The sequence below is a fragment of the Hylobates moloch genome, unplaced genomic scaffold, assembly GCF_009828535.3.
Source record: "Hylobates moloch isolate HMO894 unplaced genomic scaffold, HMol_V3 SCAFFOLD_11, whole genome shotgun sequence".
In the NCBI taxonomy this organism is placed as follows: Eukaryota; Metazoa; Chordata; class Mammalia; order Primates; family Hylobatidae; genus Hylobates; species Hylobates moloch.
Window position 1 is genome coordinate 61,742,996 of NW_026652286.1, and position 27,721 is coordinate 61,770,716.

Here is a 27,721-nt window from a genome sequence, read left to right on the forward strand (position 1 = left end):
TAGAACAAATTGAGTCACAAATATGCTGGTTTCATTATCCTCCTCCATTTCTGACCTTTCACTCTCCCTGTCCCTAATCTATCTCTAACCCTTACTATACCCTTGGTCCTTATCTCATCCTCACTGAACTGCTAATCCGATCCCTGAGCCTCTCCCCATCTATCACCTGCAGAGGTGGGACTACCAATTGGAAGATATTCAGAGATAAAACAATGAAGTTATCCATTTTGAGAATGCTTGGCAATTTTTTACAAAGCTAAAAGTATAATAATTTCTTGGCAATAGCTGCATCAAAACATTCATTAGTCAAAATGGCCCTACTATCAAAACAGCTATGTCATCAAATAATGGCCAGGTGAAAATACCAGGTGCTATGCCACTGGAATAATTAACCCTTGCAACTGTAAATTATAATTACCAATTCTATCCTAAAAATTTCTATTCATTTTCTCATTTTAGTCTTAAATCTATAAGGTAAGTCCTGCTGTCAATCCATTTTACAGTTAAAAACAACAACAACAACAGCAAATTGAGGATCAGAGAGGTAACATCACACATTAAAATAGAAGGGCAGCTGAGGACAGAATCTATGCATGGACTCCTCGGAATCCATGTAATTCATCACTATTTTTCTTACTTTCTGTTCCAAAAATTTGAAAAGTATCATCTAAAAGCTCAGGATCAAAATGTATTTTAAAAAGACTTATAATAACACAAAGATCATTGCTTTATTTTTTAATTTGGAAAAGAGCAGGATAAAGCTTCACAAATTTTGACATTTGTTTTTCTACCAAATATTAATATCAAAGAAATATTGATCACATATAATTTGGGATGGAATCCTAATCTACTAATGAGTATTTCACATTCTAATTTTCATTCATTTGGCCAGGCACAGTGGGGCCCGCCTGTAATCACAGAGCTTTGGGAGGCTGAGGCAAGCAAATTGCATGAGCTCAGAAGTTCGAGATCAGCCTGGGCAACATGGTGAAAGCCCGTCTCTACAAAAAAATATAAAAACTAGCCAGGCGTGGTGGCACATGCCTGTAGTCCCAGCTACTCAGGAGGCTGAGGTCAGAGGATGGCTTAAGCCTGGGAAGTAGAGGTTGCAGTTAGCCAAGATTGTACCGTTGCACTCCAGCCTGGGCAACAGTGCCAGGCCCTGTTTCAAAAAAGTAAAAAATAAAATGTTCATGCATTTAAACTCATATCATATCATCACTTTCAGAGCTTGAAAACTTTTAGTCTGTTTCTTCCAGTAGTTCTTACTGGAATGAAATTACTTACTTTCAGGAAATAGTCATTATCAGCTTGGGGGCCAACTTTTGGATATCATAATGTAAAAATCATAAGACACATCCATTTTCTGTAGTTCCCCGTAGACAACCCTTTTTAAAAACATGGAAAAGAACTACTAAGCTATTTAATAAGAAAATCTTAAGTTGCTGACAGCAGATAACGTACAGAATGATAAAATCACACATTTTCCATGTATAATTTTATGTGTGGTTTAAAACACAAACCACACGACGATCTCACATTGTTCACCATTAATGACATTATATGTTAATATATCTGCAGGCAGTTACCCCAAATTATCATCAGTGGTTGTTCTGGAAGAATAAGATTAGGGAAAACTTTCTCTGATCATTCTTTGTATGTCTGGAATGTTTACATTTAAATGTGTAATTCTAACAAATTATTTAATATCTTGTGGCTTTCTCACCTGAGAAAATACAGATAGTAACACCACAGGTAATATGGAAGGTTCTGCTTTTATCCAACAATCTCCTGGTTCTCCTGCTTGGAACCTAAACAAAAATCATTTAATATGGTAAAAATAATGCAACAAATATGATAAAAGTTTTTCAATATAGCATTGTTCATTATGTCAAAATATGGTGGAAGCCTATTAATCAAAAATTGGTGAGATGAATTGTGATCTATCTAGTTAATGGAACACCTAAACCATTAAAAAATATATGTGAGAGGCCGGGCGCGGTGGCTCACGCTTGTAATCCCAGCACTTTGGGAGGCCAAGGCGGGCGGATCACAAGGTCAGGAGATCGAGACCACGGTGAAACCCCGTCTCTACTAAAAATACAAAAAATTAGCCGGGCGTGGTGGCGGGCGCCTGTAGTCCCAGCTACTCGGAGAGGCTGAGGCAGGAGAATGGCGTGAACCCGGGAGGCGGAGCTTGCAGTGAGCCGAGATTGCGCCACTGCACTCCAGCCTGGGTGACAGAGCGAGACTCCGTCTCACAAAAAAAAAAAAAAAAAAAAAAAAAATATATATATGTGAGAAGTCTATATTATTGATATAGAAAGATGTTCAAGACACATTGTTAGGTAAAAAAAAAGTTACAAAAAAACTACACTGTGATCTTATATTGATCAACATAATGGCATTACATGTTAATGTATCTGCAGGCACTTACCACAAATTTGTCATCAGTGGTTGTTCTGGCAGAATAAGATTAGGGTAAACTTTCTCTGATCATTTTGCATCTTTCTGGAATGTTTAAGTTTTAAAATATATATGATTTCCTCTTGTAGCCAAAAAATAAGATTATTTTAAAATGAAGCAATCTCATCTATAGTTTGAAATGCCTGTTTGATCTTATAACAAAATAAAATGTCAAGCACCTTTGAATCACTATTTCACACTTGGGGCAAATCTTTAAGAATTATTAAATACTGAGAGACTTGGGTGGGAACTTTTCATTCCCTGCCACTTATCTTCTCTTTCTCCAAGCCAAGCCAATAGCCAACCACAGGGATCAAAACCTAGCAGTTTAAATGGTAGGCAACCCAGAGAGAGTTATTTTCACAGATTACTGCATTAAAAGGAAAGAGTTTCTAAATATAATTACATAGAAAGGGTTGTGAAGTTTTCCTAGAGTAAATCTGCACACATTAAATTCATAGAACATCAAAGTGATCTCAAGTTAACAACTGCTTTTAAAATATCAATATCTATCCAGCAGTGCTTTGCTTAGTGAATCTTAGGGAAGAAGAATCAACACGCACACACACACACAGTCACACATACACACAAAAATAGTCAAAGACAAAAAAGAATTTTTGTTGAGTTTTAGCAGAATGACTAAGTGTTTTTCTGTTTTCTTACATACTTCATTTTACAACACTACATATAACACATGACATCACTATTTAATCAAGACATATTTCTCTGCACACGTATGTTTATCACAGCACTATTCACAATAGTTAAGACTTGGAACCAACGCAAATGTCCATCAATGATAGACTGGATTAAGAAAATGTGGCACATATACATGGAATCCTATGCAGCCACAAAAAAGGATGAGTTAATGTCCTTTGTAGGGACATGGATGAAGCTGGAAACCATCATTCTCAGCAAACTATTGCAAGGACAGAAAACCAAACACCACATGTCCTCACTCATAGGTGGGAATTGAACAATGAGAACTCATGGACACAGGATGGGGAACACCACACACCAGGGCCTGTTGTGGGGTGGTGGGAGTGGGGAGGGATAGCATTAGGAGATATACCTAATATAAATGACGAGTTAATGGGTGCAGCACACCAACATGGCACATATATACATATGTAACAAACCTGCATGTTGTGCACATGTACCCTAGAACTTAAAGTATAATAAAAAAGACATGTTTCTCAAGCCTATTACACACTTCAAAATGAGTATGTGTGTTAGGCAGAGATAAGTTGTTGACAACACCAGCAATCATTTCATGTATTGCTCAGAATCTAAAGGGGTCTAGTTTGCTCACCTGAATTTAGCTAAGTGAAAATACAGAATCTCAATGAGACATGACATAATGGAAAGAACTCAAATTAGGATTGACCTTAGCTCTGTCATTCACTAGTCTCAAAGTTACTCAAAGCCTCTATACCTGAGGTTTCTTGTGTGTGAAATGAAACTAACAATACCTGATTGTAGAATCCCTGTAAGAATTCGCCAGCATGTATGTGAAATACTAAGCATAGTGCTGGAAATCCCTGTTAATAATATTACTATTATCCTCTGCCCTTATCTGGTGTTGCAGAATAACTCACAGATCATCTTGGCAGGTGACATGACTTCTACCATCATCTTAGAAGAAACCACTCCAGCCAAAATTCAGACTATGAAAAGTAAACAAACTAACATGCGACTGTTACACTTGATTTTTATGCTGGAATTTGAAAGTAGGTCTGTTTTTTCTTACCTTCTGTGATCCTCGGAGGTAAGCCAAGAGTGTTCGGCACATGGGTAAAAGGATAAGGCTGCAGTTGAGGTTAAGAACAGATGCGGAGGCTCTGCTTAGACACAATCCTAGCTGAACAAATAAGGCAAGGTCAGCACACAGTTAAGGACAGTAGTAAAGCCTTGTCCTGGCTCTACAAGCTACAGGTCTCACCCTATTGCTCTTTTAAGAATCATGCCAAATACCAACTCTTTCAAGAGCCTTGAATAGTCTTCCCTTTTCCTCTCACTAAAACCCCCTTTGAACAACTCTTTTCTTTCTGTTCTGCACTGCCACAAAACAGTACTCCTCTCATTAATGCTAATGTTACAATCACCTGAAAACACTGTTGCCACAGAAACTCCATTTCTTGTTCTGCCCCTCCCCCATTGTTCTGGCTGTTAAGAGCCTTAAGAGTTTCTGTATATACTGCACCTCCACATTCATGTGGTGTTGGACCCTTTATTCACTGATAAGGTCACAGTTTTAAATGACATTTTTCTTGTGTGTTCTCTCTCTCTGGAACACTCAGTCTCCAAACAACCCGCCCATTTACACACCACAGCTTTTCTGCAAGCTCTGCTTATCACTAACTCTACTCATCCTTCTGGTCACATAGTAAGCACGACTCTTCTAGAGTTCTTCCCTGATCAGAAACTAGGAGAGAACCCACTGGTATACATGCACTCATTGCTTTCCGTACTTCCCTGATTATGTCTCTAACCTTCTTTCTAATGTTTTTTAAAATTTTTATTTTATTTTTCATTGACAAATAATAATTGTATATATGTATGGGTACAATATGATATTTTAATACATGCATGCATCATGAAATGATCAAATCAAGCTATTTTACATATCCATCCCCCCAAAACACTTATCATTTCTTTGTGGCAAATATATTTATTTATTTATTTATTTATTTATTTTTTGAGGCAGGGTCTCACTTTTTCTCCCAGGCTGAGTGCAGTGGTGCCATCAGGGCTCACTGCAGCCCCTTCCTCCTAGGTTCAAGCTATCCTCCTGCCTCAGCCTTCTGAGTAGCTAGGACTAGAGATGCATGCCATGTGGTGAGAATATTTAAAATCCACTCTTAGTCGGGCATGGTGTAATACACCCGTAGTCCCAGTTACTCTGGAGACTGGGGCAGGAGAATTGCTTGAGCCCAGGAGCTTGAGGCTGCAGTGAGTCATGTTCATGACACTGGAGTACAGCCTGGGTGACAGGGCAAGACTCTGTCTCAAAAAATAAAAAATTAAAATTAAAATACCCTCTTAGCTATTTTGAAAAAGACAATACACTATTATTAACTATAGTCACCCTGTTGTGCAATCGATTACCAGGCCTCTTTCTCCTAACCGAAACTTTGTACTCTGTCCACTCCCATCCCCACCCTCTGGTAGCCACCATTCTACTCTCTACTTCTATGATTTCAACTCTTTCAGATTCAAAATGTAAGTGAGATCATACAGTATTTGTCTTTCTGTGCCTGGCTTATTTCACTTAGCATAACATCCTCTAGATAATCCATGTTGTTGAAAATGACCAATCTTAAATAAGATGGTGCCTTGAAAAACTGAGATTCATATATTTGACTATGTCTTGGGAGGAGGATATATCCATTCTTTTGAGCACCATTTTCATTTGGTGATAGCTAACTTAACGCATTATCTTCATATGTTCACACTGAAAACATTACGTTCATACTAAAACAAATGAAGAATATAATAGAATAAAAATGTTAGCAAAAGCACACCTATCTCTTACTATTAGCCACACATAGTTTGGATCAATTTACACTTATTAATACATTAAACCTCTTTCTGCAACCCTAGGAAGTAATTAACAATATTATCTTCCTTCTTAAAAAGAAAGAATATTGAGTCATCGTGAAGTTAAGAATTTACCCAACAAAAGACAATCAGAAAGTTGTGAAGCCAGAATTCAAACCCAGATATTCTGGCTCCAGCATTTATACTATTAACCCCCACTTTATCATGCTGCTAAATTGCCTTTAAAAGGAAAATGTCCAGAAGGCACATATTAGGTAATAAACATTTTGTTGAATGACTTGATGAATGAACAAACATTTGAGGTAAGTGGTTTTAGACAACGACCCTAGATAAGACTTCCCTCCTAGTAACCTTCTCCAGCCCCAATAAAGTTATTGTTCTTGTTCTTTTATCATTAAAGGAAGCCCAGGTATAAATATTTGAGAAGTACTAGACAAGGTCACAGCCTCATATACATTAAGGATTGCCTACACAGTGTGATTAGGATGGGATTCCTAGCATAATTATTCTGTTACTTCCATTCAGTGTGTGACATGTTACCTCGAATTTTTTATGTCTTAACCTACTTCTCTAAGTAAATGTTAAACCCCTCAAGACCAGGGTAAATATTTCTAAAATGTTTTAATATTACCCTACATTTTTATTTCAATTATCTGTTTATCAATCGCTTTTGAATATATTTTTAATATAATCATCAGATCTACTCTGACAAGCTGAGTAGATGTTATTATTGCCATGTCAGAGATGAAGAGCTGTTACAAAATAATAATAATTAGGTCCACAACAAGAAATCCTAAATTTAATGACTTAGGGTAGTGTCTGAACATTGACATTTTTGAAAGCTTTCCAGATGATTCTAATATGCCACCTGGGTTGAACACCACTACTTAAGGCTATTTAGCCAACTGTAATGTTTACAAGTTATGAAACAATTACAACCATTAAATTATAATAAGTAAATGTAATTGCATATTTCCAAACTTACTGGCCAAATGTAGCTTTAAAAATAGCATTTTTTATATTAAAAATACAAAATTAAATAGTCTGGGCATAAATAAAAAGCAAAGCAAGAACAATAAAGATCTCATCTATAGAAAGCTGACATAGTAAGGTACAACAAACAGGTTTACCATCTCTTTATCATCCAATACAGAACAGTCGCTAGGCTAAGTGTCTTTAATGAATCACTGAAAATATTTTCAAAAACCTTGTAAAGAAAGAACTATTATACTCTGTCAGATGACTTGTATAAGGATCTTAGAAGCTGTATACCTTGCCCAAAGTCAAACTAGTTGAAAAGGAATTCTGTATCCTGGACTCTATGACTCTTTTTATCTCAGGGTTAAAACTAAGGCAAAAAAAATGTACTGAAGGATATGGAAGGATAAATATTAAATTGACAGACATGAGAAAAGCCTACTCCAATGGCTCCTATAGGCCATATACATTATGCTTAGTTGCCAGTAAAGTATGTTAGTTAAACACAGGTCTTGGGTTTCATCTTCCATCAAGCATGACTACGTTAGTTTATTACTTAGTCACGAGTTACCCCTATAGTCCTAGCCAGCACCATTTCCTCTTTAGTTGGTATATGAATTAATGTGTTTGTGTCTTATAATACCTCAAACTTCTCTGACTTTCTATGCATTACCTTGATTCTTATATATTATCACAAGGACATTCCATGGAGAAGCAGAAACCCCAAAGGTACTTCATTTCTCCTTATAACTGCCTCTCATATCTAGGATCTGGCTTACTCCTCCTTTCTACCCTTTTCCTGCACCCAGGTAGTAAGTTTTTCAAAAGCAGGATCCTTTTTTTACAGCTATGTATCCTCAGCCCTAATACAGTGGTAGTATTCAGTAAATCTTTGCTGAATTGAGCAGAATCTTGAAACACAGGTACCATGCTCTGATAAGCATTTTATTTGGTTACAACTCTCAAGCTTGTTCAAATATTTACAATCTTTGTGGTTATTTTATTCACAAAGCTTGTATGTCCACCAATAACTTTAAATTGCTCAGTATCATGGAAAATATTATGAGGTGGTCACTGAAAACTCCCCACTGTCATTAAGAAGATAAAGTCATATATATATATATATATATATATATATATATATATATGAAACAAAAAGCAGGCATTTCAAGAAAATTCCTAGTTACATTATTCTTACTCCAAGAATCTGTAGGCTACTCTATCCATCAAATTGGGCAATCAATAAATCTTGAGTGAATACACATATGGGAGCTAAAAAAAAGAAATTGAACTAATGGAGACAGAGAATAGGCTGAGAAGAGTAGTGGGAAGTTGGGAGATGAAGAGGCGATGGTTAACAGGTACATGAACACAGTACCCATTAAAAGGAATAATATCTATTGTTTGATAGCAAATAAGGCAACTATAGTTAACAATAATTTACTGTATATTCCAAAATAAATAAAAGGGTGGAATTACAATTTTTCCAGCATAAAGAAATGATAAATGGTTGAGGTGATAGATATCCCAACTACTCTTATTACACATTGCATGTTTGTATCAAAATATCATGTGTACTTTATACATATATACAATTACTATAATAATTAAAAATTAAAACCCAAAGGACTATAAATCATGCTGCTATAAAGACACATGCACACGTATGTTTATTGCAGCACTATTCACAATAGCAAAGAGTTGGAACCAACCCAAATGTCCAACAACGATAGACTGGATTAAGAAAATGTGGCACATATACACCATGGAATACTATGCAGCCATAAAAAATGATGAGTTCGTGTCCTTTGTAGGGACGTGGATGAAACTGGAAAACATCATTCTCAGTAAACTATCGCAAGGACAAAAAACCAAACACCGCATGTTCTCACTCATAGGTGGGAATTGAACAATGAGAACTCATGGACACAGGAAGGGGAACATCACACTCCGGGGACTGTTGTGGGGTGGGGGGAGGGGGGAGGGACAGCATTAGGAGATACACCTAATGCTAAATGACGAGTTAATGGGTGCAGGAAATCAACATGGCACATGGATACATATGTAACAAACCTGCACATTGTGCACATGTACCCTAAAACCCTAAAGTATAATAATAATAAAAAAAAAAAAGAAGGTAAATCTAAGCAAGCTTCAAAAAGAAGTCTTGTGTGAATAACTGAATGGATGAATAGAAATAAATAATAAGTACATTTAGAATACATATATTTTGACAAATATAAATGCACAAATATTTCTATTAACAGATTTTGAAAAGACTAAAGATTTAGTCTAAAAAGAAAGTAGGACAAGACCCAAGACGGCTGACTAGATATAGCCAGGGGCAACACCTCACACTGAGAGGCAGGGACATGGGGAAGACTAGCAAACTCTGAGCAGATCTTCAGCAGGAAAGCATTGAGAGTGGATGGAGTGAGGACACAGTGAGCTGAACTTGGGGAGGAAGCTGGGAGCCCCGTAGGGCGCTGCTGAGCACTGGGGCTCATTCCTGGACCTCAGGAACTCCTGGGGAAGGAGTGAGTTAAACAGGTGAGGAGTGGTCTGTCCTCACCAGGAACCCCCAAAAATCCTGGCAGCAAGAGAGCCCATGACTCCCATAGACAGAGGGTTTGGCACAGGAACAGCTGCAGTGGAGTATGGCTAGGGTGCCCATCCCCAAAGACTCTCCATGTCCTTCTAAGTGACATCAGCCTTTGAGAGACTGTCGGACCTGGACAGAGCATGGTGGTGTTGCAAATGTGATGGGACCAGTCCAAATTGCACACCCTCTGTCTGCTGGCCTCTCCTGGGTACAGCCTGGCTGTATGTACCTGCTTGAAGCACAGCCTCTGATGCCCAACCAAGTTGCTTCCCAGGGGTTATCATCATAGCTCCTTCACTGGAAGACTGTGCCTGTTTGTTGAAGAGCTCCAGTAGACCAGCCCCTGACAATGCACACTAGCCAACCTGCAGCCTTGCCCCACTACAGTCTCCCTCTCCCCATGTGGGCAGACCTCACCTCCCTTACCCAGCCAGTATGTGTGTGTGAATGCATCCCACTGTGCCACCACAGATGATGCAAACAGAGCTCACTGTCCAACCCCTTGCTGATGCAGGTGCATACTGTTACACTGCCACCAACAGCACAAATGTGTACAAGGACGCTGGCAACTCTGCCTCTGCCACCGCCCTGCACCAGCCACACTGCCACTGCCATAGGCATGAGCATACACAGGACTACTTCAGGCTCACTCCCACCAGTACGCCACCCAAGCCAACAGGAGTGAACCCTGACAGCACCAGCTTTGTAGAGTTGTGGCCAGTAGACTGGGACACCTCAGCACCCCTAGTGAATCAGATTCGTAACCTCAAAGGGCCAGAGACCGAAGCTTGGGGCCTAGTACAGGCTCCCAGAGTTAACATGCAGTCCAGGAGCACTTAGCTGATCCTTGGCCCCCTAAAACCTTCCAGAAATAAGGTCAGTCTACTGAACCTACCTTGAACCACAACCAAACTTCCAAAGGCATCAAAAAAAATAAAATTGTAAAAACCTCCATCCAAAGAACAGTAACTTCAAAGACTAAAAGAACATCAGTCCACATAGATGAGAAGGAACCTGGCAACTCAAAAATCTAGAGTGTCTTCTTACTTCCAGATGACCACACTAGGTCCCAAGCAATAGTTGTTAACTAGGCTGAAATGGCTAAAATGACAGAAATAGAATTCAGAATATAGATAAAAACAAACTTCATAGAGATTCAAGAGAAAGTTGAAAGTGAATCAAAGGAAACTAAGAAATACAGTAAAATGATGCAGGAACTGAAAGATGAAATGGTCATTTTAAGTAAGAACCAAACTGATCTGATAGAGCTAAAAAGCTCACTCCTAAAATTTAATAATCCAATCACAAGTATTAATAGCAGAATACACCAAGCTGAGGAAAGAATGTTGGAGCTTGAAGACCAGTTCTCCAAATTAATTCAGACAAAAACAAAGAAAAAAGAATGAACGAAACCTCCAGGAAATATGGGATTAAGTAAAAGGGCCAAATCTACTAATTGGCATCCCTGAGAGAGAGTAAGCAAATTGGAAAACATATTTGAGGATATAATTTATGAAAATTTCTCCAACCCTGCTAGAGAGGCTATTACTCAAATTCAGGAAATGCAGAGAACTCCTGTGAGATCCTATACAAGATAACCATCCCAAAAACACAGTCATCAGATTCTCAAAGATCAAAATGAAAGGAAAACTGTTAAAGGCAGCTAGAGAGAAGGGGCAAGTCAAACTACAAAGGGAATACTTTCAGGCTAAAGTGGACCTTTGAACAGAAACCCTACAAGGCAGACAAAATTGGGGGCCTATATTCAGTATTCTTAAGGAAAATAAATTTCAACCAAGAATTTCATATCCAGCCAAACTAAACTTCATAAACAAAGAAGAAATAAGATGCTTTTCAGGCAAGCAATTGCTAAGGAAATTCCTAACCACAAGACCTGCCTTATAAGAGATCCTGAAGGGAGTGCTAAATATAAAGACAAAAGACCATTACCAGCCACGACAAAAACTTAAGTACACAGACCATTGACACTGTAAAGCAACTACATAATAAAGTCTGCATAATAACCAGCTAACAACATGATAATGGGAACAAATTCACATATATCAATAATAACCTTGAATGTAAACAAGCTAAATGCTTTAATTAAAAGACAGAGTGGCAAGCTGGAAAAAGACACAAGAGTCAACTGAATGCTGTCTTCAACAGACCCATCTGACATGCAATGACATTCATAGGTTCAAAGTAAAAGGATGGAAAAAAATCTACCAAGTAAACAGAAAACAGAAAAAAGCAAGGGTTGCTACTCCAGTTTCTGACAAAACATACTTTAAACAAACAATGAACAAAAAAGACAAGGGCATTACATAATGGTAAAGGGTTCAATTCAATAAGAAGACCTAACTATTCTAAGTAGATATGAACTCAACACAGGAGCACCCAGATTCATAAAAAATGTTCCTAGAGCCCTATGAAGAGACTTAGATACCACATAAAAATAACAGAAGAATTCAAAACCCCACTAATTTTATTAGGCAGATCCTTGAGTCAGAAAACTAACAAAGATATTCAAGACATGATCTTGACCCATGACCAAATGGATCTAACAGATATCTACAAGACACTCTACCCCAAAACAAGTGAATATACAATTTTCTTATCTGCACATTGCATATACTCTAAAATTGACCACATGCTCTGCCATAAAACAATTTTCAGCAAAATTTAAAAACCTAAAATCATACCAACCACACTCTTGAACCGCAATGCAATAAAAATATAACTCAACACTAAGAAGATTGCTCGAAACCATACAATTACATGGAAATTAAAGAAACGGCTCCTGGATGACTTTTGGGTAAACAATGAAATTAAGGTAAAAATCAAGAAATTCTTTAACTAAGAAGAATAAAGATACAAGATACCAGAATTTCTGGGACACAGCTAAAGGAGTGTTGAAAGGAAAGTTTTTAGCACTAAGCACCCACATCAAAAAGAAAGACTTCAAATTAACTACCTAACATCACACCTAGGGGAACAAAAAATAACCAAAATCAGAGCTGAACTGAATGAAACTGAAGGAGGAAAAATCATACAAAAGTTCAACAAATTGTAAAATTGGTTTTTTGAAAGAATAAGACTGATAGACTGCTAGCTAGACTAATATAGAAAAAGAGAGAAGATCTAAATAAACACAATTAGAAATGACAAAAGAAACATTATCACAGGCTTCACAGAAGTAGAAAAAACACTCAGAGACTATTATGAGCAGCTTTATGCAAACAAACTACAAAACCTAAAAGAAATAAAGACATTTCTGGAAACATAAACCCTCCAAGATTGAACCAGGAAGAAATAGATACCCTGAACAAACCAAATAATAAGTTACAACATTGAATCAATAATAAAATTCCTACCAACCAGAGAAAGCCCAAGAGAAGATAGATTCATAGCCAAATTCTACTAGATGTATAAAGAAGAGATAATATCATTACTACTGAAATTACTCCAAAAACATGAGGTGAAGAGACTTTCTCCTAACTCATTCTGGTACCAAAACCAGCATCATTCTGGTATCAAAACCTGGCAGAGATACTACAAAAAAAGAAAACTTCAGGCCAATATCTTTGATGAAAATAGAAGCAAAAATCCCCAACAAAATATTAATAAATCAAGTCCAGCAGCAATCAAAAAGCTAATTCACCACAATCACGTAGGTTTTTTCCCTGAGACAAAGGTTGCTTCAACATACACAAATCAATAAATGGTATACATCACATAAACTTAAATATTAAAAAAACATGATCATCTCAATAGATGTGGAAAAGGCTTTGAGTAAAATTCAACACTGCTTCATGTTGAAAACACTCAACAAACTAGGCACTGAAGTAACATAACTCAAAATAATAAGAGTTATCTATGACAAACCCACAGCCAACATCACTTTGAAAAGGGAAAAGCTATAAGCATTCCCCTTGAGAACTAAAACAAGACAAGGATGCCCTCTCTCACCACTCCTATTGAACATAATACAGGAAGCCCTAGACAGAGCAGTCAGCTAAGAGAAAAATATAAAGACATCCAAATAAGAAGACAGGAATTCAAATGATCTCAGTTTGCAGACGATATGATTCTATGCCTAGAAAATCCAACAATCCCTGCCCAAAAGCTCCTAGATCTAATAAACAACTTCAGCAAAGTTTAAAGATAAAAATATCCATGTATAAAAATTAGTAGCATTTCTATACAGCAACAATGTTCAAGCTGAGAGCCAAATCAAGATCATAATCCCATTCACAATATCCACAAAAATAATAAAATACCTAGAAATACAAATAACCAGGTAAATAAAAGACCACTGTAAGAGAATTACAAAACACTGCTGAAAGAAATCAGAAATAACACAAACAAATGAAACAAAATTCCATGTTCATAAATAGGAAGAATCATTATAGTTAAAATGGGCATACTGGCCAAAGCAATTTACAGATTCAATACCATTCCTATCAAACTACCAATGCCAGTCATCACAGAATTAGAAAAAAACTATTTTAAATTCATATGGAACCAAAAAAGAACCCAAATAGCCAAAGCAATACTAAGCAAAAAGAACAAAACTGGAGGCCTCACGTTACCTGACTTCAAATTACACTACAAGACTACAGTAACCAAAGCAGCATAGTGCTGGTACAAAAACACACACATAGGCTAATGGAACAGAATAGAGTGCCCAGAAATAAAGCTGCACACCTACAACCATATGATCTTTGACAAAATCAACAAAAGCAATCAATAGGAAATAATGGTGCTAGGATAACTACAACTATATCCTCCTAGCAACAATATAAATGGTGCTAGGATAACTGGCAAGCCATTTGCAAAAGATTTAATCTGGACCCCTTCCTTAAAGCAATATAAAAATCAACTCAAGATGAATGAAAGACTTAAATGTAAAGCAATATAAAAATTAACTCAAGACTTAAATGTAAAACCTAAAACTATAAAAAGCCTGGAAGATAACCTAAGAAAAATACCATTCGGGACATAGACCTTGGCAAAGATTTCATGATGAAGACAACAAAAGCAATTACAACAAAACCAAAAATAGACAAATAAGATCTAATTAAACTAAGTAGCTTCTACACAACAAAAGAAATTATAAACAGACAACCTACAGAATGGATGAAAATATTTGCAAACCATGCATATGACAAAGACCTAGTACACAGATTCTGTAAGAAACTTAAACAAATTAACAAGCAAAAAACAAACAATCTCATTAAAAAGTGGGCTAAGAAGATAAAAAGACACTTTTCCAAAGAAGACATACAGGTGGCCAACAAGCATATGAAAACAATATTCAACATCACTAATTATTAGAGAAATGCAAATCAAAACCACAGTGAGATACCATCTCACACCAGTCAGAATAGCTATAATTAAAAAGTCAAAAAATAACAGATTCTGGGAAGGTTGCAGAGAAAAGGAACACTTACATGCTGTTCATGGGAATGTGAATTAGATCAGCCCCTGTGGAAAATAGTTTTGCAGTTTCTCAACAAACTTAAAACCAAACTTTCATTTGATCCAGCAATCCCATGACTGAATATACACCCAAAGGGATATAAATCATTCTACCATAAAGACGCATGCACACATACATTCATCACAGCACTATTCACAAGAGCAAAGACATGGAATCAACTTAAATGCTCATTAATGACAGACTGGATAAAGAAAATATTATATATATATATACACACATGGAATACTGCACAGCCATAAAAAGAAACAAGATCATGTCCTTTGCAAGAAATATGAATGGGGCTGGAGGTGATTATCCTAAAACAGAAAACCAAATACCGAGTGCATGTTCTCACTCACATTGAGTAGACAGGAACGTAAAGAATGGAACAACAGACACAGAGGTCTACTTGAGGGTAGAGGGTGGGAGGAGGGAGACATTCAACAAATTATCTATGTGGTACTATGCTTATTACTTGGGTGAAAAAAATAATCTGCACACCAAATCCCCATGAAACACAATTTATCCCTGTAGTAAACCTGCACATGTACCACTGATCCTAAAATAAAAGTTTAAAAAAATATGAGAAGAAAATATTTAAATCCAATATTAACATTATGGAGCAGAAGAAAGTAGAATGAGGGGAACAAAACCTCATTACACAACATCTTATAAGTCACAGGTCTTAAAGTAAAATTGACCAGTAAAATCCCACTATTATCTCTTTCAAGTTATGGAAAAACTATTTGAATTTTCTAATGTTTGCATTACTCATCTGCCAAGAGAGAACATAATACTACTATGTGAGGAAATTCAGCCACAAATTACTTGTAACATGCCTCTAAAACGTTTTCTATTCAATAAATGCAATCCTTAGTAAACTTTTGTTTTATTCTGCTACTTTTGGGAAGAAAGAAGAAAAAAAAGGAAGAAAGAGAGCAAGGGAGGGTCAGAAGGATGAACGAAAGCTAGCTAACTACATTACTATATAACAGCAACAAATATTTTTAAAAACATATTTTAAAGTTTTTATTTTATAAAAGTAATAAAAAATGTAAATTTTCTAGTAAAAAACTTAACAAAAAACAAACCATAAGACACATGTAAAAACAAGGAACTAAAGGAACATAAGAGAAGGGCTAAGTAGATAACTAATACACCATGTTGCATGTAGGGAGATTTAATATTGTAAAGATGCCAATCTCTCAAAATTGATTTAGAAACTCAGTGTAACTCCAATCAAACTCCAGTAGGTTTTCTTCATAAAACTTGGCAAGCTGACTTTAAAATGTATGCAGAAATGCAAAACAGCAGAAACAAAGTAAAACACTAAAAGAAAAGGAGAAATAATTTGGCCTTCACATAATAGAACTTACTATAAAAGTTACAGTAATTCAGAATGTGTTTCTTGTGTATAGATAGATAAACTGACCAACGGAACAAAACAAAGACCTATAAACAACTATATATATATCAACTAGGATATGTGACAAAGAGGCATGTCAGATTAATGGGAAAAGAAGAGTCTATTCGATGAAGGAAAAAATTGGTTATCATATGGAAACAGAATCACATAACATCCTTGTTTCAAACCATCCCAAAACATTAGTTCCTGAATAGTTAAGAACTTAAATATCAAAATCAAAATTCAAAAGTTTTAATAGAACATAATATATGAATCTTTTATTTTTATTTTTTTAATTTTATTATTATTATACTTTAAGTTTTAGGGTACATGTGCACAACGTGCAGGTTTGTTACATATGTATCCATGTGCCATGTTGGTGTGCTGCACCCATTAACTCATCATTTAGCATTAGGTATATCTCCTAATGCTGTCCCTCCCCCCTCCACCCACCCCACAACAGTCCCCAGAGTATGATGTTCCCCTTCCTGTGTCCATGTGTTCTCATTGTTCAATTCCCACCTATGAGTGAGAACATGAGGTGTTTGGTTTTTTGTCCTTGCGATAGTTTGCTGAGAATGATGTTTTCCAGTTTCATCCATGTCCCTAACAAAGGACATGAACTCATCATTTTTTATGGCTGCATAGTATTCCATGGTGTATATGTGCCACATTTTCTTAATCCAGTCTATCGTTGTTGGACATTTGGGTTGGTTCCAAGTCTTTGCTATTGTGAATAATGCCGCAATAAACATACGTGTGCATGTGTCTTTATAGCAGCATGATTTATAATCCTTTGGGTATATACCCAGTAATGAGATGGCTGGGTCAAATGGTATTTCTAGTTCTAGATCCCTGAGGAATCGCCACGCAGACTTCCACAATGGTTGAACTAGTTTACAGTCCCACCAACAGTGTAAAAGTGTTCCTATTTCTCCACATCCTCTCCAGCACCTGTTGTTTCCTGACTTTTAATGATCACCATTCTAACTGATGTGAAAAAAAAAAAAAAAAAATATATATATATATATATGAATCTTTTAGACATTAGCATAGCTACGGATTTCTCAAGACATAAAAAGTTAGAAATCAATCAAAACAAGTAATACATTAAATATACAGGCAAAATAAAACTATTTTTTTCAATGTCAAAGAAATGAGAAACTCAAAATTCACAATAGTGGTAATCTCTTGCAGGAAGAGAGAAGAAAAGGATAGACATATGATGAGATAACCAAATATATAGACGTAAATTATTTATAATGTTCTAATTCTAGATGTATGTATGGATATTCATTATATCATAAAGTAATTTGTATAAAATAAATAAAGGAGGATCATGCCTAAATTAACGAATTGGGATAGGAACTGAGGAATATTAGTAATCAGATTCTGTCCATTTAATATAAACAAATAAAAATAATTATGTACGTAAATTCTTTAATTCAATGCCTGTCATATAGCAAGACTTTCTATTAATAATAATAGGAACACTATTCTCTGGACTACCACTGAATCCTACATCCCAGATCAGCCGTGCTTCATACAAGCTAATTATAATCACATGACACAACATAATTTTCAAAGAATCAGTCCCCTTTGGTATTGATGCAATATTTTTTGGCAACAAGTTTGAATCATATTCTTGCTAGCTTGTCATCTGTTGTTGTCTGGTACTATTCACACCTTTTATATGAATAGTGTATAAAAATATAACAAGAGATGGGGTCATATCTGTATATTTTTCCTGAAGTAGGCCACAAAACAACTTCATTTTAATGACACTGACTAAGAATATGTGTAAGACAGATGCTTTTCTTGAATTTGTTCATGCACTTGATATTTCCAACTTAACTGTTGGCAAAATGTCAACTTCGTGTTTATTGTCAGCATATGAAATATAGTTCCTGAAAGGGAGACAGGATAATAAATGGTGTTTTCAGGAAAGCAGTAATTTTCAATGACTGATATAAAAAGTAATTAATATGTCCAGTTAGGCTATTTCTACATCTGAAGTTGGAACACCTTAGGGATACAGTTTAATGGATATACCAGTAAGTGGACAAATAGATATAATACTCTCTGGACTATCTAAAAAAGGTTAAATATAATTTTCTATCTCAATCAGTAAAATAATTATCATCTGAGAGTGGCAGATTTTTCTTGCTTATATAGGCTTCCAGAGAAATAGAATAATTATCTCTTTTGATCTGGCATTTGCATATGATAAGAATATTTTAGCTCAAAGGATTGTATATGACAATTGTATTTGTAGTTTTAATGTAGCTGAACAACAGTTAATTTAAAATACATCAGCTAAAATCTATTACAAAAATTCAGGAATTAAGAGATACAAATAAATCATCCATATTTCCTTTGAGATTCAATGCTTTAAATAAAATTTTTATATATCTTCATTGTCTAACTATGTATTGCATGTCTGGAAGTGCTTTATTATTGTGTTTATATTAAATCCCACAGTAATTTAATTCAAAGTGGCTTTAAGTGTCCCCTTGGGATAAATAGAGCTTATTTTAGCATCAACTTCTTTATGATTCTGCAAAATCCAACTGGAAATTTTACCAAGAACGCACTTTCTCATACACGTTTGTTCCTGAATATAGTTCGTTTTTTAAACTAAGAAGAAAACTTTTTACTAGGTTTCCAGAGTACAAAACGTTCTCATTCAGAAGCAGTGGAGTGAGGAAAATGGAGACGGACCCATTTTTAAGAGGCAAGATTGTAAGAAAACATTTTATCTAGTTACTACGTGGACAATATTCTGTTAGATAAACAGATTGTTTTGTTTGATCATTATTAATCCATAAGCTTCATAAGCATCAATTACCTCAGGTGTTTATTTTTAAAAAAGTGACTGCTCTAAGTTATGTGTCCAGTCCATTCTGTGCGAATGATTTGTTTTACCCTTCCCAGCTACTCCAGAGTTTTTTAATTTAATCAGGTTACTTGTCACTAGATGGAAGTGTTATTTTCAAGTTTCAAGTCCCACCCGTCAAGGTGTCAAAGATACATAATTAACTGAGGATTCCATATGTAATTTTTAAAACTACAAATAGATTTTAAATGAGAACGTATAAACAAAACAAAGTTTAGTTTTTGTTATGAACTAAATGCCGTTTCTCTCCAAAATTCATTTGTTGAAGCCCTAGTCGCCAATGTGATGGTATTTGGAGTAACGGCCTTTGATACAAAATTAGATGTAAGTGAAGTCATGAGAATGGAGTCCCCATGATAGGATTAATGCCTTTATTTTGTTAAAAAAATTTTATTATACTCTAAGTTCTGGGCTACATGTGCAGAAAGTGTAGGTTTGTTACATAGGTATACATGTGCCATCGTGGTTTGCTGTACCCATCAACCTATCAACTACATTAGGCATTTCTCCTAATGCTATCCCTCCCCTAACCCCCCGACCCCAAAAAGCCCCGGTTCGTGATTGTTCCCCTCCCTGTGTCCATGTGTTCTCCTTGTTCAGCTCCCACCTGTGAGTGAGAACATACAGTGTTTGGTTTTCTGTTCTTGTGTTAGTTTGCTGTGAATGATGATTTCCAGCATCATCTATGTCCCTGCAAAGGACATGAACTCACCCTTTTTCATGGCTGCATAGTATTCCATGCTATATATGTGCCACATTTTCTTTATCCAGTCTATCATTGATGGGCATTTGGGTTGGTTCCAAGTCTTTTCTATTGTGAATAGTGCCACAATAAACATACGTGTGCATGTGTCTTTATAGTAGAACGATTTATAATCCTTTGGGTATATGCCCAGTAATGTGATTGCTGGGTCAAATGGTATTTCTATTCTACATCCTTGAGGAATCGCCACACCGTCTTCCACAATGATTGAACTAATTTACACTCTCACCAACAGTCTAAAAGCGTTCTATTTCTCCACATCCTCTCCAGCATCTGTTGTTTCCTGACTTTTTAATGATTGCCATTCTATCTGATGTGAGATGGTATCTCATTGTGGTTTTCATTTGGATTTCTCTAATGACCAGTGACGATGAGCTTTTTTTCATATGTTTGCTGTCTGCATAAATGTCTTCTTTTGAGAAGTGTCTGTTCATGTCCTTTGCTCACTTTTTGATGGGGTTGTTTTTTTCTTGTGAATTTGTTTAAGTTCTTTATAGATTCTGGATATTAGCCCTTTATCAGATGGATAGACTGCAAAAATTTTCTCCCATTCTGTAGGTTTCCTGCTCACTCTGATGGGATCTGATTAAACTAAAGAGCTTCTGCACAGCAAAAGGATTAATGCCTTTATAAGAAGAGGAGGACACCAGAATATGCTCTCTCCTTCTCTCACCGGGTTAGGATACAGCAAAAACGCAGCCATGTGTAAACAAGGAAGAGGGCCCTCATCAAACCCTAAATCTATTGACACTGTAGTCTTGCACTTCCCAAGAAACAGAAAAATGTTTGTTGTTTAAGCTGCCTAGTCTATGATGTTTAGTTATACCAGCCTGAATCAAGACAATATTGTAGAAAAATATTTTTAAATGCCATTTAAAGTAAATTATTGAAAAGCATAATATCTAGGTATACCAAGTACATGGTTATTTTCTTAAAATCTCAAACAGTTTCTTATCTTAAATATTCTACTTAATAAATATAATTTTGAAATAGTTGAGAGGGATACAATTTCCTTACCTATAAAACAAATATAACATAATAATCCTAGCTGTTAGTGCTTTTCAAAAAGTACAAACAGTCTAAAAAACGCAGGCAGTATATAGAGTTAACTTATTGCCATAGGGTCACTGGATCACATCCTTTCACTAAACATTTTTTTCTGTACTTTTAAAGTGAGTGCTATCTGTTCCACTTATATTATTAATTGAACACATATTTATTGTGATCGGCACATATTTTGGGACACTAGGAGTTCAATAGTGAACTAAAAACATAAAATTCCCTTTCCCTTAGGCTGCTTATGTTTTAGTAGAGGAAATATATTAATCAAATAACTTATTAAGCAAATACAATTTGTAACAGTGATAAATGAGAAACAGAGTATGAATACATGTAACAGGAAATCAGATCTAAATGGGAAGATCAGCAAGCCTTCTTTTATTAATGAAAAGTAAAAAGGAAACTGAGATCTGAAGAATAAAACTAGAAGTCACCTAGAAATAAGAAGGACATCCATGCAGGGAAAAAAGCAGCATGAGAAATGATGTGTAGCAAATGAAAACATGGTGTATATGTAATAAATAAATAGTAGGCCAATATGGTTCGTTTGGAAATGAAGGGTGATGGAACATAAAGCTGGAGAAGCTGATCAGGGGACTTGCTGGACTTTGAAGGTTACATTAAGAATGTCTTTATCGGCCTGGCGCGGTGGCTTTACCTGTAATCCCAGTACTTTGGGAAGCCAAGGTGGGTGGATCATGAGGTCGGGAGATCGAGACCATGCTGGCTAACACGGTGAAACCCCATCTCTACTAAAAAAATACAAAAAAATTAGCTGGGCCTAGTGGCGGGCACCTGTAGTCCCAGCTACTAGGGAGGCTTAGGCAGGAGAATGGCGTGAACCCAGGAGGCGGAGCTTACAGTGAGGCCAGATTGCGCCACTGCACTCCAGCCTGGGCGACAGAGCCCAGACTCGTCAAAAAAAAAAAAAAAAAAAATTGTCTTTATCTTTTTATTTTATTAGTGCAGAGCATCTCTCTCAGTCTGCTCTGGATGCTTTAAGAAAATACCATAAACTGGGTGGCTTATAAACAACAAACATTTATTTCTCTCCATTCCAGAGTCTACAAGTTCAAGGTCAAGGCAGATTCAGTGTCTGGTTAGGGCCCACTTCCTCATAGACAGTGCCTTCTGCTGGCATCCTCACATGGTCGCTAACCAGCACTCTGAAGCCTCTTTTATAAAGGCACTAATCCCAGTCATGAGAGCTTTACCTTCATCACCTAATCACCAAGTCACCCAAAGGCTCCACTTCCCAATACTATTGCCTTAAGGGTGAGGATTTCAACATGTGAATTTTGGGGGGACACAAATATTCATTCCATAGCACAGAATGATTGTGTTTTAAGCCAGGAAGTGGCATGAAGAGATTAGTATTTGGCGATGATTATTCTCAATGAAGTGTGGACAACAGATTGTAAGGAAGTAATTCTGGCAATTACATTACTAGTATAGTTAATCATCACATCAGTAAAATTTTGTTAGAGACAAGGACTACATTTCAAGTTAATTATGTGTGAGTTACATACAGGAGGGATTCTGTTGTGACTAAATATTTTACTTATCAGTAAATTTATTTTGCTGAATACTAAAACATGTAACTCTAAAACTGGAAAATTGAAAGGGCCTAGCTCACATTGTACCTCCCACCCACTGTCTAAACCCCTTCTCTGACAGTCCCCAACCAAAGGTAACCTACACTCTGTTTGAATTCTTCCACATAACAGGCTGTTCCACTGCTCTATTTTGTTTTCTTACACTAGGATGAAATCTGTGTCTCTGTAACTTCCACCCACAGAGCTACTCTGCATAATAATTTTCCTAAGGCAGACATTCAAAAACTGAAGATAAAAGTGGTATAATTTCCTAACCCAATCTTGCTTTCTCCATGCTAAGTACAATTAGTTGCTTCTACAATTCTTGATACAATTTTAAGACTCCATCATCTTTGTGCACCAATATTCAGCACATTCTTGACAAAAGCTGATTGCACAGAGCAGTGCTGAAGACTATCATCTCTGGTACTATGGATGCTATCTGCTAATTTTAAGATTGTGTTATCTTTTATGGAAATTATGTCACATAAAGGCTCATCTTGAGTTTCCAACATATAGGTTTTCTTCACCTGAATTTCCTATTAAACAATGATCCCTTTATCCTATACTCAAAAGAAAAAAATGGGAGTGGGTAAGAGAAGGTACATAAATGCAAGAATTAACCTATTCTATTATATTGGTTGTAAATTCTCTATTCTTATATTTTTCCCTCTCATCTTTGCCTCAGTTGGAAATTTTGATTGTCATTTATTTGTTTATTTTTAGAGACAGGGTCTCATTCTGTCACTCAGGCTGGAGTCCAATGGTGTAATCACAGCTGACTGCAGCCTGGAACTCCCTGGCTTAGCTGATTCTCCCACCTCAGCCTCTAGAGTAGCTGAGACTACAGGTGCATGCTACCACACCTGTCTAATTACTTTTATTTTTGTCTATTTTGCCTAGGCTGATCTTAAACTCCTGGCCTCCAGTGATCCTCCAGCCTCAGCCTCCCAAAGTGCTAGTATTACAGGAGTGAGCCACCACACAAGGCCTGAAAGCTTTACATTTATGTTTTTCACATCTTCATCCAAATTTTTGGCAAAGCTATTAAAATGTACCAAATCCTATGAAATAGCTGACCCTAGAGAGGACTCACAAACTACCTGTTTTGGTAAATTCACTTTCAAATGAACATTTTGTTCTCAACTGGAATTTCTTTCAACAAATTAAGGGAACATAAGATGATATTCTACATGTACACTAAACTATTGTTCAAAGGGATTTGAAAAGGCCAGAGAGGTTAGTTTGAATAATTGGTCATTTTTCTGGGTGCTTCTTGGTGAGTCAACAATTAGGAAAATAAAATTAAAAATAATGAAATCTTAAAGTGATAAAATATTTTAAAATTCTGATTTGGCATTGGTGTTTGTCTAAAAATATGTAAATTTGTGCTCATTGCGATCAATTTTACTGACTCTTCTATCCCAAGGAAAATTTTAATCAAACCAAATGATGCCTATACAAAGCCTAATTCTTTTGTGCTTTAGAATAAAAAATCTGTAGTTTTTTCATGACGCCTTACAAGTCATCCAGTTGAACCTTCTTTTTGCCTCTGTTTACACTGCTAGTTTGTAAAGCTGCAAGAATGGGAACCCAAGTCTCCTCTTCATGATCTGCGTCACTTCCCTTGTAATCCATCACTCCCCAGAACAGAGTTGCAAATTCGGACACCTTGCCTAGTGCTCTTTCCATATTTTTATACTTTCTTACTCTTTCAGTTGCTTATACTGTTACCCAATCAACAAATTTTCCTCTCATTTTATGTAAATCTTGACAAAGGCTTCTCATATTGGACTGTATATAGTTATTACCTGATGGGCTATTTTAAAATTAACCACTTTCTACTACTGCACTTCTGAAGTTCTTATTCCTTAGGTCTCGGGTGGAGTTCTGAGCCAGGATCAGCATTCACTGATTTAGAGGACAATTTGAAGTCACACAAACCTGAATATGAAGCCCCTTAACTAGCTGTGTGGTCTTAGGTAACTATGTGACTTTATCTCAGTCTCATTTTCCTCATCTGCAAAATGAAAATAATAATAATATACCTACCCCAAAGGGTTATTGTATTAAGTGAGCATATATAGTGTTTAATGCAGTGCTTGCCATATAGTGAGAAGTCAACAGAAGTTATTGCCATCATCCTAGTGTCCCTTGTCATCCACACATTTGAATTAGTTTCAGAATTTAAATGAACTTATGGCATGACTTCCTGCAAATCTCCAGACTGCCTTTCCAGCCACAGCTTTGGAAAGTGACATTCTCACTGTAGTTATATAAACTGAGCTTTATTTCACTCACTTGATCTAAAGAATTCAAAGAAAGTTCTAGGCAACTACTATGTGTTCTGTAAATATATGGTGAAAGAATGAATGAATGAATGAGGCTAAGAGATGATCCTTCAATGCCCTTATTTTAGAAAAAGAGAATACCAAAAGTGATTACCCCGGAAATCTAGTTAAGATTTGGAATCAGAACTCAGGACATGCACTTTCCATCCTGTTCCTCAGGCTCAGCAGCTCTGCCTCCGCCCTCCACTCTCTACCCCACCACTTCAGAGGCTGGGATTTCCTCTAGAACAGCATCCAACTAAGGAAAATTTTCAAAGCCACTATAGCTTTTGTATGAGACTGTGTAGATGTTCTAGTCCAACCTCCTTTTTTTTGTCCCAACTTATATTACAAGTCTGTAAACAGGCCTAACTGATGATACCATTAGGCTACTTGGCTACATATACTTTTATATTATATGCCTCAGTTTAGCTCCCAGATGCAGTATGAAGATTAGCTAGCCCAAGTTGTTACTACCTATCTCAGTTGACACTACAGATCCACAGCTCAGACTGCTGCTATCCCTTCTATTTGTATTGGCATTGTACCTCTTCCAACCCCCATGATAACTACCAGATGGACTCTTTATTAATCTTTCAGTTACAGAAGAAAGTGAAGAAAGTGCCCCAGTGTCACTTTCTTTGTAAGGGCTTGCTAGGGCCCATATCCCTATCTCTACCCTCATTTATAACTCTTCAAATTTCCCTTTTACATATATTTAGACAAATCTGGAGCATCTTTCTCAGTGTTTCCTTTTTGCCTTTCACCATATCTGTCCTAGAGCACTTAATTCTTTCTATTGTAATGGTTTACGTATTTATCTCCTTGTCTCCCACATAAAGCTAGCAAGTGGCTGCACAGGTAAGTGGCAAAGCCTAAACTGCCTCTTACCTTTTATTTATTAATAAATAAAATTGTTTCTAATAAGTACTCTTTGGTGAAAATACGTTCTAAGCAACAAAAGTCAACAAAAAACAGTCATGAGACAGTTACATGAATAAAAAGAGAAACCACATAAAGTAGGCTATACAATTTTTCAAAGCTATGGTAAGCATATTTTTACGGTCTATATAGTAATCAAAAAGGTCTATGGCAGAAAATCAGAAAAAAAATTATTTTTCCTATGCCTATAAGTCAAAACTGTATTCCTAATTAATATCATTAGGTTAATATCATTAATAAATTATAATGGGAATATAAATTTTGAATATAGTAGGCATTCCATGGGAACAAGACTGCACTTAAGAATAAAAAATGACATTTCAGTGAAGGACTGGTTGAAAAGCTGATTACCTAACTTTTTTTATTGTTATTGTTTGTTTGTTTGTTTGTTTGGCTTTTGAGACAGTCTCTCTCTGTCACCCAGACTGGGTGCAATGGCGCAATCTCGGCTCACTGCAACCTCCACCTCCTAGGTTCAAGATATTCTTCTGCCTCAGCCTCCTGAGTAACTTGGATTACAGGTGCATAGCACCACAACCTGCTAATTTCTTGTGTTTTTAGCAGAAACAGGGTTTCACCAGTTGGTGAGGCTGGTCTTGAACTTCTGGCCTCAAGTGATCTGCCCACCTTGGCCTCCCTAAGTGCTGGGTTTACAGGCATGAGCTACTGCACCTGGCCTTTATTACCTAACTATTTTGATAAGGCTATTTTGATAAGGTTTCATATGAAAACAATGATGAAGAACATGTCATGAGTAAACAGAAAATGATTAACAATAATTGAAGCAATCATTTCTTTTAAAAAAAATCCTGAAAATAAACTACCAATTCAGTGCTCTTGGGGTTTAACCAAAAGCTCATGTATGTACCTTAATGCCATAATAAACTATAATTCATTCCAAATGATCCCAGCTCATTTCTGTCAACTAACTTCCCTGGAGACTTTTAACTGTGAAGTAATTTTTGACTCAAGTTGACCTATCTTCTCATCTATAATCTGCTTTTCTTTTTCCTTAATACTGTCTCCAAAAGAAGCTATCAATTCTAAAGAAAAAAAAATGGTGTAATTTTTTTTTCTTAAAACTAAAGGGGCTACCAAAAATATACAGTTCATCATGACTTTATATCCAGATTTCCTTATGCTTAACTCAAATCTTTTCTATCTGTTATATGTCATCATTTTTTTATCTACCCTTTCTAAAAATGACATTCTTCCATTTTCAGTGGAATGTGGTTTTTCCCTAGAAAAGCTATTAAAAGTCAGAAGGACACATAGCTATTACAGAGAGAGAAGAAAGCAATATTGTAACATTATATTTTTGTCCCAATTTTGTCTACCTTGTCTTTCCAGTGCCAAAAGCACAGAGGGCAGAAAACATTCACTTCTAGACTCTGTGTCTGTCTGGCAAAGTTAAACTTCAACACAAGTGGGATTCAGAGTTGCATATGAACACAGCCAGGGGTTTCTAAAGACAATATTGTCTAGTGAACAGTTCACCAGGTGAAAATGATTATGAAATTTTAATCACAATTAATACCTGTGACCTCTACCAAGGCCACTTGTCTCCAGAACCTAGAATTGAAGAATTTAAACAATAGTAAACACTGCCTTCACTTTTCCTTATAGAAATGTACCAAGTGAA

At 36.2% G+C, this 27,721-nt stretch overlaps 1 protein-coding gene across 4 annotated transcripts in view; it reads right to left on the minus strand.

The window, feature by feature from the left end:
* The window catches only part of NOX4 (NADPH oxidase 4), a 170,247-nt gene that overhangs the window by 125,385 nt on the left and 17,141 nt on the right, over positions 1–27,721 (minus strand). For all 4 annotated transcript variants that reach the window (XM_032167132.2, XM_032167129.2, XM_032167128.2 and 1 more), the window contains 2 exons: positions 4,217–4,327; positions 1,727–1,811 (listed from right to left, as the gene is read on the minus strand). In XM_032167132.2, coding sequence (XP_032023023.1) covers positions 1,727–1,811; positions 4,217–4,327 — 196 coding nt within the window. The remainder of the gene's footprint in view (positions 1–1,726; positions 1,812–4,216; positions 4,328–27,721) is intronic.